The sequence below is a fragment of the Cherax quadricarinatus genome, chromosome 15, assembly GCF_038502225.1.
Source record: "Cherax quadricarinatus isolate ZL_2023a chromosome 15, ASM3850222v1, whole genome shotgun sequence".
Classification (NCBI taxonomy): Eukaryota; Metazoa; Arthropoda; class Malacostraca; order Decapoda; family Parastacidae; genus Cherax; species Cherax quadricarinatus.
In genome coordinates, this window is record NC_091306.1 from 1,570,141 (window position 1) to 1,582,833 (window position 12,693).

Sequence of the window (12,693 nt, forward strand, 5' to 3'; positions counted from 1 at the left end):
ACGAATGTAATTTGCATGTTGTTGCTGAGGTAATAAATTTATTTTCACCAGGAATAAAATCATTTTCCTCTTTCCCTCTGTCATGGCGTTCTTGCCCGTTCTCTATTCCCCATTCCGTTCCGTGTACTTGTCTTCCTAATGCTTCCTCTTTTCCCCACGTCTCTCTCCTCGTTCTGGGTTCTTCCTACCCCTTTCTGTGTTTCCCATGATGGTGTACTCTCTCTGCTTCACTGTCTTCAATGTCTTTCATCCTACTTTCCCTGACGACCCCATTAAACTCCGGACATCATCCTTCTCTTTCCCTCTGTCTCCTTACTCAGTACTCAGTATCCTCCTCCTTTCTCTCTGTTCCCTGTAAGGATACAGAGTATCATTAATACAGGTTCCATTATATCCTTGACTGATCCCTGCCTTCCTCATATCCTATATGTGTGCGTGGTAACTACCTCGCAACTCAGTATAATCTCCCACAAGCTCTACATAACATAGCTCTTCCTCTCCTCTTCTCAGTACTTACACGCTCCTCACCGCTCGAAGACTCCTTCCTCAATTCTCAACCAACTCATTGGCTTTTCCCTCACCCCTCACTGATTTCTTTCTCACCCCTCTTCTTCCACAAGTTGGTGGTGGTGGTGAGCGCAGCGCTGCTTGTGCTGGAGAATGGACCGCTTGTGATGGTGGTGGCGACGCCAAGGAGTGCACATTCGTACTACAGGGTGTACAAGACTGTCCCCAGTGCCTCCTACTCCTACTCCACCAGACATAGGTCTAGCTCAAGCCGAAGTAACGCCGTGGCCCCGTCCTCGCCGCAAGGTACGCCGCAAGCCGTGCAGCGGCGCAAGGTGCAACTGGGTACGACACAGGCTAGGGCAGATGCCACGTATAGGAGAGGTAAGTGGCGTCACGGAATGTTTATTATCACGTACGGGTGAGTTGTGTGTAAGAAGTGTATTACTGTAATAACTGCTGCTTAATTATGTGTGATTGGTAACGAATACGATACATGTACGTGTCCTGGAGGTGGGAAGTACAGTGCTCGCTCTTAAGGATGGTGTGGATACTGCAACTCGGAGAGCCATCTGAGCAGTGATGTGGGCACGCCTCTAGCAAGACAGTGATGCAGTGATGGTGGGAGACTGCCGGTGTAGGATCAACTCACTCCTCTTAGAAAGTTAGAGTTGAGCTTCTTCAAGTCATGACTTGATAAAGCTCAAAATAAAGACTTGATCTGTAGAATGTGTTTACCATACTTTAAAGAGATTTGTTGTAATTAAAATACTGTTATCAGGGAAACTCGAAACTTTCCATTGTAAAATATTTTCCTGTGAAAGGGAGAGCAAGGAATTCTGTCTTACGTTCCTGCTAAATAAAGAAAAATCTGATCCATGAAAGAAGTTCCTGATAAAATGATGGATAGCGCTTCTTTTTTTAATGGAATCCTTACGAATGAGGTTGCCAGAGATATTTTCCCTACCTTGGGAATGAGAGAGAGAGAGAGAGGAATAGAGAAAGTAGTGAGAGGGAGAAAGTAGGGAGAGAGGGAGAGAGTGCGTCACAGAGGCAGGAGCAGAGGGCTGGGTAGTTGGATATAGCAGTTATCCACCTCACAATAATTAATGACTAAAGCTGAGGTGTCACTCCTGCTGACACCAGAGGTGACCACAGTCCACCCAGGGGAGGGATGGAGGGGATGGAAGGTGAGCGACGGCGAGGTAAGGGAGGCTACCCCTCCAAGAGTAAATTAGATATATCCGAAGTGTGCTGTTGGAGGGATGAGGAGAGAGAGAGAGAAGGGGGGGGAATGAAGATGGGAAGCAGAACAACGGGAGTAAGAAGGGAAAAGAATTAGGTCATGTGTTCTGGTAACTTAAAAGAAAATGTGAGTAAGAGCAAATGGGTGACGTTCAAAAGTGGGCCATTGCTAAATGGGAGGTGGACACAAAAAGAAAGCTAGCATCAGGTAGGGTAGGCTCCAAAACCTGGTGGTCCCTGGTCAAGGACAGACAAGGTTATCTGCCTGATGAACTCATTCCACCTTTAAATCGACAGGATGGGACCACCTCTAATAGTAGTCAAGAGAAAGCGGACCTCTTTGCCGAACACTTTGCTCCCAAAATACAAGTTCCTGCTCCAGCAAGGGACCCTCCTTGGCTAGCTGCAAGAACTGTGTCAAAACTGTCAGTTGTGACAATAAGGCAGGAGGAGGTACATTTCCTTCATAAATCGCTTGACCAAGAAAAGGCTGTGGGCCCAGACAAGTTGAGCCCAAGATTGCTGAGAAGATGTCCAGACCAGCTAGCAGCACCTCTAACTCGCATCTTTCAGCACTGCCTAGTACAGTGTAAATGGCCATCTCTGTGGAAAGAGGCAAATGTAGTCCCTGTTCACAAAAAGAAGAGCAGAACAGAAATCAGCAACTACAGACCAGTGTCACTCCTGTCAATCACTGGTAAGATCCTTGAGACAATAATCTCAATACAAATGACAGAGTTTTTTGACTACCACTCACTACTTTGTGACCGTCAATATGGCTTCAGGAATGGTTACTCCGCTGCTGATCTGTTGTTAAACCTCTCCACTAAGTGGCACCAGCCACTGGATGAATCCAAAGTCAGCTGAGTAGTAGAACTGGACATTGCTGGTGCTTTCGACCGGGTGTGGCACCAGGGCCTCTTAGCAAAACTGCAAGCTCTGGGAATTGCAGGCTCTACGCCATGTCTCCTCAGTGACTACCTTCATGGTAGATCTCTAAGGGTAGTTCTCAATGGAACGGAATCAGCAAGGCATCCTACTGGGGCAAGTGTTCCACAAGGAAGCGTGCTGGGACTATTGTTATGGAATGTCTACTTCAATGATCTTCATCTCATCCCAGAATCCCATGCATATGCAGACGACTGTACACTGACATTCATTTATCCAAGAGAAGAAATGCCAGCTGCTCTAAGCTACATCAATCACCAGCTAAGAGCTATATCAGCTTGGGGAAATAGATGGCAAGTAACATTTGTACCTGAGAAAGCCCAAATGATGATGGGCTCTAGGCACCATGATGGTAATGCTGGTGCAGTAGTAAGGATGGATGGGAGGGTGTTGGCACCTGGTAAAGAAGTTGATATCCTTTGGGTGAAATTTGACTCCAAACTGACCATGAAAAATCACGTTATAAATCTTGCAAACAAGGCAGCCAGGAAGCTTACAGCACTTCGCCGTATCTCGCATTTGCTTGACAGTAGGGGTTGCAAGATTCTGTACGAGGCACAAGTACGCTCACACCTTGAGTATGCTCCACTTTCTTGGTTTGCCAGCCCCCCCCCCCTCTTCTACGACTGCTTGACAGAGTAGAGAACAAAGCAAGACGTCTCATCTCTCACCTGGACCCATCCTGGATAGATCTGTCATTTCAACAGAGCCTTCAACACAGGAGGGATGTAGGTGGCCTTACTGTTATGTACAAGGCCAATATTGTCAAAGTACCACACTTTGATCCACTCCGAGGACAGCGTGAAGCAAGCTTTTATGCCACAAGACGGGCAGCACGCAGCAACTTCACTCTGGCTGTACCCTTCTCCAGAACATCACTCCATCTGAGATCATATATACCCAGGATGACTCGAGTATGGAACACATTCGTACAGCATTATGACGTCAACGAGATAAAGTCAGTTGATCAAATGAAAATGCTGGCCCACTGATGGCTTCAACTTCATCCTAATCCCTACTTGTATGTCTCATAACAATAAAAAGGCTTTCAAATGAGCTGATGTAGGTAACAGCTCTTAGCTTGTCAATAAAGTTAAGAATCCTTAACCTGTAAATAGCTTGACAATAAAGCTAGGGATCCTTAACCTTGTCAAACCCTGTGTAAAAAAAAACAACAAAAAAAAAAAGAGGTAGTGATAGGAGGCAGAGGAGAACTTCAAGTTCTGAAGACGAGAGAAATGGCAAAAGTAAAGAGAGCTCGTGATACGAGAGAAGACACAAGGAGAAATAAAGGACAAGAGCATGGAAAAACAACAAAAAACAGAGGATGAATAAGAACAAGGAAGTGAACAGGAGAGCCAGATACAAATATTAGCGAGAAGGAGAGAGAGAGAGTAGTGGGAGGGTGAGCAAGAACCGTGAGAAAACATATAAAAGGAAGCAGGTAGGCTGGTAAAATTAAGGAATGCAAAGATATTTTGTTAGGTACACGGATACCTTTTGCCCAACGCCTGAATATTTCCAGCAGGTGCTTGTGTTTGTTAAACACAGACTAAAGAATTTCTTTACGCAAGGTTTGACATTCCAGCGGGACTGAAGTTTTCAATTACATTTATTTTCCTGAATGTAACCCCAGCTGACACTCAAGTGCTGTTTTAGCTGTTTGATGGACAAGGGTAGCTGGAGTGTAAGGAAAATTTCTCCACGTGTTTCTCTGTGTCAGGAAATCGGACCCTGGGCATTGCGATTGTGAGTCGAAGACTCTCACAAGTGAGCTACTCGACACCCGAATGTAGAGGAAGCAAAGATAATGTGACTGGGAATGAGGGATAAAAATATGACTAGAGGGAAGAAAGAGGCAAGGACGTGTAATAGAGAGGAAGAACCGAGAACATGTGACGGAGAGGATGAGGCCAGGACATGTGTTGGGGTAATGACCAATGATTCTAAGTGGTAATAAAATACTGGAATTTTCTTGAGATTGTATCTCCGTGTCGAAATCTATAGATTAACTATGTAAAGTAATTGTAATATTTAAAATGAATGTAATATTGAAAAGATGTAAATATGCCTAGTCTGATTAAAACCCTTTGTGATATCTGTAATACTTATATTTTATACATCCGCTTTCAGAATGAGCATGAGATGCACAGTAAACTAGAAGCTCAGACAACTTAACTCAACTTGGAAGGCAAGCGCAGGATGTGATAGGGAGAAAGGCGATGTTTTTTTATGATGGTCAGACAGCTGGAGAGGAGAGACGTGCAGTGGAAGGGAGGTGTAGTAGAGAGGCAGGGGGGATTTAGGGAAGACCAATTATTACATTATTTTGACGAGGATTATTATTGTACTCATGGGGAAGCATTAAGCTCCTCTGGGTAATGGTCGGCAATAAGCTCTGATAAAAGGAAGGTGAGGATAGTCTCAATTCCTCACAATAAGATTACTTTCTACAGCGATTGTGACGAGAAACCAAATATGAGAAAGGGGAGGAAGAAGGAGAGCTTTGGTTAATACTTATTAAAACCCCATAATTCCCATGTACTCTTAAAACCCCATAATTCCCATGTACTCTTAATAAGGTCTTCAATTTTCTTTCAGATATTTTTGTTATGTAATTTGCTGTATCCTATGATTTCAGACTTTTCTACTTATTCACAAATAATAATGTTTGTCTAATTATTTACGCATTTCTACAGCTGGTGACATACAGGCAGGTGAATACATGCAATACCATCCTGTCGAGAACACCCCAGAAGTGAGGAAGGCCCGTGAGGAGTTCTTCAGACTTTATAACAAGCAAGCCAAGTGAGTGTATCCGACTTAAACACACACACACACACACACACACACACACTGTGAAATGACATCAGCCATCACTGCTTGGAGAACAAATGCATAGTTGGTTAATTACTGGGGTTGAAAGCTTAGCCACTATATAAGGGTTATTTGTTCTATCAGGTCACTTGTTCTATCTAGGCTGGAATATTGCTGCACTCTAACAGCACCTTTCAAGGCAGGTGAAATTGCCGACCTAGAAAATGTACAGAGAACTTTCACGGCGCGCATAACGGAGATAAAACACCTCAATTACTGGGAGCGCTTGAGGTTTCTAAACCTGTATTCCCTGGAACGCAGGAGGGAGAGATACATGATTATATACACCTGGAAAATCCTAGAGGGACTAGTACCGAACTTGCACACGAAAATCACTCACTACGAAAGCAAAAGACTTGGCAGACGATGCACCATCCCCCCAATGAAAAGCAGGGGTGTCACTAGCACGTTAAGAGACCATACAATAAGTGTCAGGGGCCCGAGACTGTTCAACTGCCTCCAAGCACACATAAGGGGGATTACCAACAGACCCCTGGCAGTCTTCAAGCTGGCACTGGACAAGCACCTAAAGTCAGTTCCTGATCAGCCGGGCTGTGGCTCGTACGTTGGTTTGCGTGCAGCCAGCAGCAACAGCCTGGTTGATCAGGCGCTGATCCACCAGGAGGCCTGGTCACAGACCGGGCCGCGGGGGCGTTGACCCCCGAAACTCTCTCCAGGTAAACTCCATTAAGATTGCTTGTTCATCGCCCTCCAAGATCACTTCGTTCCTTAAAATAAAGACTAAATTAAACTCTGAGCATATATACACTGAGAGACAAACGCCTCTGAGTATATATACGAGTACATTCTCGGAGAAACGACGCCATTACCTGTTTCTAATGAGAGGGTAGAGCTGTGTATACCTGAATGTTGTCCCCAGATATGCAAACGAAAAACTCTCATGGAAGATTACTTGGGTAAAAAGAAAGTTGCATAAATTTTCGAAAAAAATGCTAGTCCATTGTTTGCAATATAGCAGAGAATACTAGATCAAAACAGAGCAATAACTATACACCAAAAGAAAGGAAATTTAGTGGAAAGATGGACAGGCTGACAAAAATAAAGAAAATCAGGTGAGGCAGGAAAGGCTGGTAGAAAATTTAAATAAGGAAAAGAAAACTTTGAAAAATGACACACAATAAATGAAGTTTTCAGTACAATAAACGCTGAAAATTAAAAGAGTATGATTATATAGAAATAAGAAGATATGGATCTGGAATTATTAAAAAAATAAGGATGACATGAAAAAAGAGGTAAAAGACGTGTAAGAGAGCAAAATTTAAATAGAAGGGAGTAACACTGGTATTACAAGCCAAAAGACAGAAATAGAATAACAGGTGCAGCAAGCTAGCTCAAAATATTTCAGCGAATGTTAACAAATAGATAATTACATTACACATGTGCACACACACTATTATGAACACAGGTGTAGTCTTGTGGCCTGCACATCTGTTTCGTAACTCTCAGTACAATAATCAATTAGCAATATAGGACCGAGCAGAAGACAGCAGAGTGTAAATACTTACATTATTTTCCTTCCCCAAATGTACATAATATTTGTAAGATATTTAAATATATACAGTATGACAAGTTTACAAATAAGAGACATGGTGAGATCCGTGAACGACCAGACTTGAGGTAGGTCTGCCAATGTTGTTTCACGAGTCCCAGACATTTCTTCACAACTTTGGCGGGCTTTCTAGTGACTGGTGGGTTGAACCAGGCAGTTTAGCATTACAGTGGGGCACATCCTGCTATACTCTTGAACTGCTGGTTCGCTGATCGGGAGGGCATGCCTATATGGGCGTGTGACATACGTCAAATAAAATGCAACATGCTAATAGCATTCCACACACACATACACACACACACACACACATACACACATACACACACACACTCTCTCTCTCTCTCTCTCTCTCTCTCTCTCTCTCTCTCTCTCTCTCTCTCTCTCTCTCTCTCTCTCTCTCTCTCTCTCTCTCACACACACACATTTGTAAACACAGACACACCTTCAGTATGGAAACTACACCTGATCAAGCAAGTCATGAAACTGGTAAAAGTGCAGAGGTTCGCAACGAGACTAGTCCCAGAGCGAAAGGGATGAGATATGAGGAGAGACTAAAGGAGTTAAACCTGATGACACTAGATGGCAGAAGGACCGAAGAAGACATGAATATAATCTACAGAATACAGAGAGGATTTAATAGGATTAACAAGGATAGGCTGTCTGAGAGGAGGGAGGCAGGCGCACGAAGGCACAGCTGCATATGTGATATGTTAGGAAATCGAGTAGTAGTGTTAACTGTGATATTTACAGAGCATTTTGACCGTGTAAGTCACTCAACATTCATACCAATACAAAATAACGATATACAGAGCACGTGCAAATAATGAAAGTTGCAATTGTGAAAAGAGAACCGAAATGAAGAGGGAACAACTGAGGGAACACATAAGAAGTCATCAATTACAGGAAAGAGAGGCAGAGGGGATGGTAATAGAAGGAAATACCCAGCATATAAATATCTCTCAAGGCTCACCCCATGCCCATCTCTTAGCATGATCTTCCAATTCCTTTCCCTAGCTACTGATCTTCAGTTTTATGGCCCTTCCCTCTGTAACAATTCACCAATATTAACATCGCCTCTCTCCTCTTTATAAATGATTATAAAGGGCCAAAACAAATCAGATTATACAATAAGAAAGATGAATTAAAAGGATGGATAACAGAGGCAACACCAGTCATCATAGCTTTCACAGAAATAAAACTGATTGAAATGATAACATATGTGATATTCCCAGCAGTATATGAAGTAATGAGGAAAGAAAGAAGAAACTGGTGAGGGGGAGGGAGGGAGTTGCACTGCTAATAAAAAACTTGTACAGTTTTGAAGAGATCAAAATGGTAAACAGAAATGAGTCGAATGATTACGCAGAAAACACAAGCAAGACTGAGAGACTCAAAGAAGTGGTGAAATTAGGCTACAACCCACCACCAAATAGTAGATCAAGAAAGCAATGATTTTCAACATAGTGGAAGCAGCAAGACGAGCCCATGTGGCTAGAGCAAAGCTAATAATCATTGGAGATTTCAGCTAAATAGAAACTGACTTTTAAAACTGGATATCACATAGACGACCAGAAATGTGAAAGATTAAGATGAGGCGGAATGGTGATAGAAAACTGTGTCAGCATGTCAAGGACAAAGCGAGTGATAGAGGAGATACACCTATATCAGATACACTGAAAGTGTATCTGATATGGGTGAAAGAAAATATAAAAGGCCTTTGGTTGCTAGCGATCAAATGGCACTGAATTTCGAATATCTTGTGGAAGTAAACGTTAAAGGAAGAATAGCAGGTGGGGAATGGGAGAAACTAGATTTCAGAACGGATCTGGAAGGAAAATCAATGAATAAGATGAAGAAGTATTGGGAGGCAGAGAACATCATAAGCAGAAGAAGAAGAAAATAAGTGAATGAATATAATGAGCTAGACTTTCAGTCAAAGATGCAGAGACGAAAGAAGCAAACATAGAAGCGAGCAGTTCTAAATCTATCCGAAATCAAAAGAGAACTTGTCTTCGTCATAAATCAAGCCACTCGCATTGCACTAACTCTTTTTTAGACGTTGTGCTGAATCTACATGTCCCAAAATTTAGGTTAGGCTACATAAACCTATAGAAACTTACACATTTCTCCCGTTTCCCTCGTAAAAAAAAGGCCTCTGTTTTTTGGCAACGAGGTGACCGAGGAAAAGCACTCAGCGTTTTACCCTGAGCGTTTATCATTCTTTTCTTGCGAGTATTTGTTGCATAGATACGTACACATCTAGAGCGGTGCTTCAGGTCCTGAATAAAACCTTCAGAAATAGGTTCTTCCCTTCGTATTCCTCTCAATATCCTCATCCGGCTGCTCATTAGGGTCTTGCGAATATCCTCATTATTCCCGTGTTGGCTTAGTGCCATGAGGAAGCTGCTCGAGAAGCTCTGAGTGACGTCTTGCTCAAGAAGCTGAGAGACGTCTTGCTCGAGATGTTCTGTTAGATGTTTCGTGTGAGAAATTCCGAGAAACGTCTTTTTTTTTAAGGCGCTCTGCGTTGAGAAATATTTTGTTCGAGATTCTTTTAGAAACGTCTTGTTCGAAATGTCTTCCTCAATATATTTTGCTCTTGACGCTCCTAGAGACGTCTTGCTCGAGAAGGTCTTACAGTTGTCGTACTGGAGACCCTCGGAGAAGCCTCTTGGTCTAGACATTTCGCTGGAAACGATCTGCGGGACAAGTTTCTCAAATCAATGATCTCATGTGATTAAATTAAACTAATATTAAACTCATGCGTGTGTGTGTGGGGTTTATGTGTAATAGTTCTTATACTCTAGTTGCCAGGAGAGAGACATGCCTGGCAATACCCGTGTTTTCATGCTCTCATCTTCTAGCAGAAATAAACACCACGGAAGCTCAAGGTCAACATATTTGCAAAATAATGACGAGATATAAAAAAAAGAAACTCTTTGAATTTTTAAATTCTTTTAGTCTGAAATAATATCGAAAATGTTTTCTTAAAATCTTAGAATGCGAGCTTGTCTTAGTTTGTCTTACTTTGCGTCTGACTGCAAGTGTTAAATGTTAATACTACTACTGCTACTAATATTACTACTATTACTACTACTACTACTACTACCTCTTTACTTCCTTTCCTTCTACCTGTCTTGTCCCGTCTCTGTCTGCTGGCCTATGTATACAGCCTCCACTTCTCCTCTCGGACCGAAAGGAGACGAGGAGTTATTTGTGTATTGCAGCATTAAGGTGAAGTGCTGAAAGTGCAAAAGTAAGTCAGGTGGAACAGTAAGTCAGATGAGGCAACAAGTCAGAAGCAGCAACAAAGTCATCTGCAGGATTCAGTGCCTAAGGGCAAAAATAGATATAACATCAGTTTCCCATTCGCCTTGTAAAATGATACTTGGTCATGATGCAGTCATAGCCTACTCAGGAACTTTGTGTCATACATACAATTTATTGAATAACTCCTTCTTGACTCACGAAATCGTAATAACACAATTGCAAACACTCTCGTGGAGTTTTACGACTCACTCGCAATGAGTTCAAACCCCACCCGTAAAGTGATTTGTTTTAATCCCACTTCAATCTGTCAGGTACATGAGGATTTTTGTATAATAATTCTGGAGGCGATTCAACACTAGTGTTGAAGTAATTATAAAGAGGTTTGACGAGACTGAAGTGGTTTGTTATTCATTCAGTACATTAAGCACATATTCCAACAGAACTGGTCCTGCCATCAATCTTCCAGGTAATGAAGAGCAGACACAGGTGTACAGCAATTTTTAAAGTACTAGTACTACTTAATGGTCCAAGTAGAGTCGAAACCTCGTCATAAGTTTCGCTCACTTATATACGGGTTATGAGTGTATTATTCCAGTTATGGTATTGTACCTTTTTATTCATTTATTTTTAAAGTATCTCTCTATCCACAATTGTAAAAAAATGTCTTTATGTCCAATCTTTTCTTTAGCCCTTGTTTTTAATAACTTAACTGTGTTGAGCGCAGATCACGCCAACTATAATTAAAACTTTATTTTGACACACCACTAACTTCATAATAAATGTCTGAGCCTGGAGCAACAGTGAGAGCAGCCCAGCAAATAATAGCCTCTAATGAATCATCAATAACAGAGGCGGTGTTTTCTAACATATTTCATTTGTTCGTATTACATTTACCACTTTTTCATTTGTTAATTAATAATTAGTGAAGAATATAGCCTCTTAAATTATTATTATTATTATTATTATTATTATTATTATTATTATTATTATCATTATGATTATCATTATTATTATTATATTTAAACTACGCAAGAAATTGTGGAGGGTCGATCCTCCGTTCGCTTATGGGAAGAAACGCTCTTCTCGCAGCCTGGCCTCCCACGATCCCATCAGCTGAACGTATGGTCAATTTCTTGTACAGCGTCATGTGTTTCGCCGCCAGGTTGAAGCGTGCAGTCATTACCAGCCGCCTCAGATCACCAGGCGTGGCTGGGACGTATGGAAAATGATTATAAAATTTATACCTGTGCCATTGCAAGGAAGACCACAATACCATGAACAATGGCAGACCTATATGAAGGACATAATAATATTGCTGATACCTGACTCTTACAGTAAATTCTTACCATTAAAAATATGAACCTGGAAGAGCGTCTGGAAAGCCCAGTCACCAGGTTACATTTTACTAGAGGAAACCATCCACAATTTTGGCGATTTGTTAAATACACTGGTCGCTCAACTAAACAAGTGGGCAGGTCCCTATACGCACACCACTAATATCAAATTTTACTGTAGTCATTCTTGCAGTGAATAAAAATAATATACGATTTTATTATATCAGCTGAATTTGCATTTTGTATACAAGATTAGAGAAATATAAAAGTCATAATAATGAGCTACCCAATAATATACATAATTACTAAATTGTAGTTAACCTGGACAAATGTCTCTGTATTACCCTCAACTATATTGTTACTGATACGCCTTTTTTATCACAAAAATGTCTTAGTGTCTAGAGGTCACATTCTGGTCATACCACACTGGTTACAGTCACTGAATATATATATATATATATATGCAAGGACAATGTTTCGTTCCGCAGTAATGTATACAATTAAAGTTTCACATTTTACATACATGTACTACGTACAGATCAATACAGAGGCGTTTGTCAGCCTGAGGTTTATTCATAACCTCAGTTTTAGCTACATATTAGCTACAAACGCCAGACAAGAAAAGAATGGTGTGCGGTCCACCTACCGCAATAACTTATACCCATTACAACTAGTGTGTGACAGATCCTCCTTTACCTGGAACACGAACCTATCCGTGTAAACTTTATATATTCTGGAAACTAAGTTTAATATCATATAGGCACGCTGAGGTTGAACTCTGCCTAGCACAAAACCACGTCCGTTTAATTTATATTTTTCGTACACCAGACACATGTTGATTGTGGTGCTGCTGCTGCTGCTTCTGATGCCTATAATGCGTAGCCCTGCTAGCAGCATGAGCGTTATCTCCTGCATGTGAGGCTTCCAAACGTATCTTAGTCA

At 41.6% G+C, this 12,693-nt stretch overlaps 1 protein-coding gene across 2 annotated transcripts in view; it reads left to right on the forward strand.

Annotated features, from left to right (window-relative positions):
- LOC128692127 (RNA polymerase II-associated factor 1 homolog) overlaps positions 1 to 12,693 on the forward strand; it is a 56,133-nt gene that overhangs the window by 42,323 nt on the left and 1,117 nt on the right. For both annotated transcript variants that reach the window (XM_053781145.2, XM_070085364.1), the window contains exons 2-3: positions 621 to 891; positions 5,400 to 5,508. In XM_053781145.2, coding sequence (XP_053637120.2) covers positions 675 to 891; positions 5,400 to 5,508 — 326 coding nt within the window. In that variant the 5' untranslated portion in view covers positions 621 to 674. The remainder of the gene's footprint in view (positions 1 to 620; positions 892 to 5,399; positions 5,509 to 12,693) is intronic.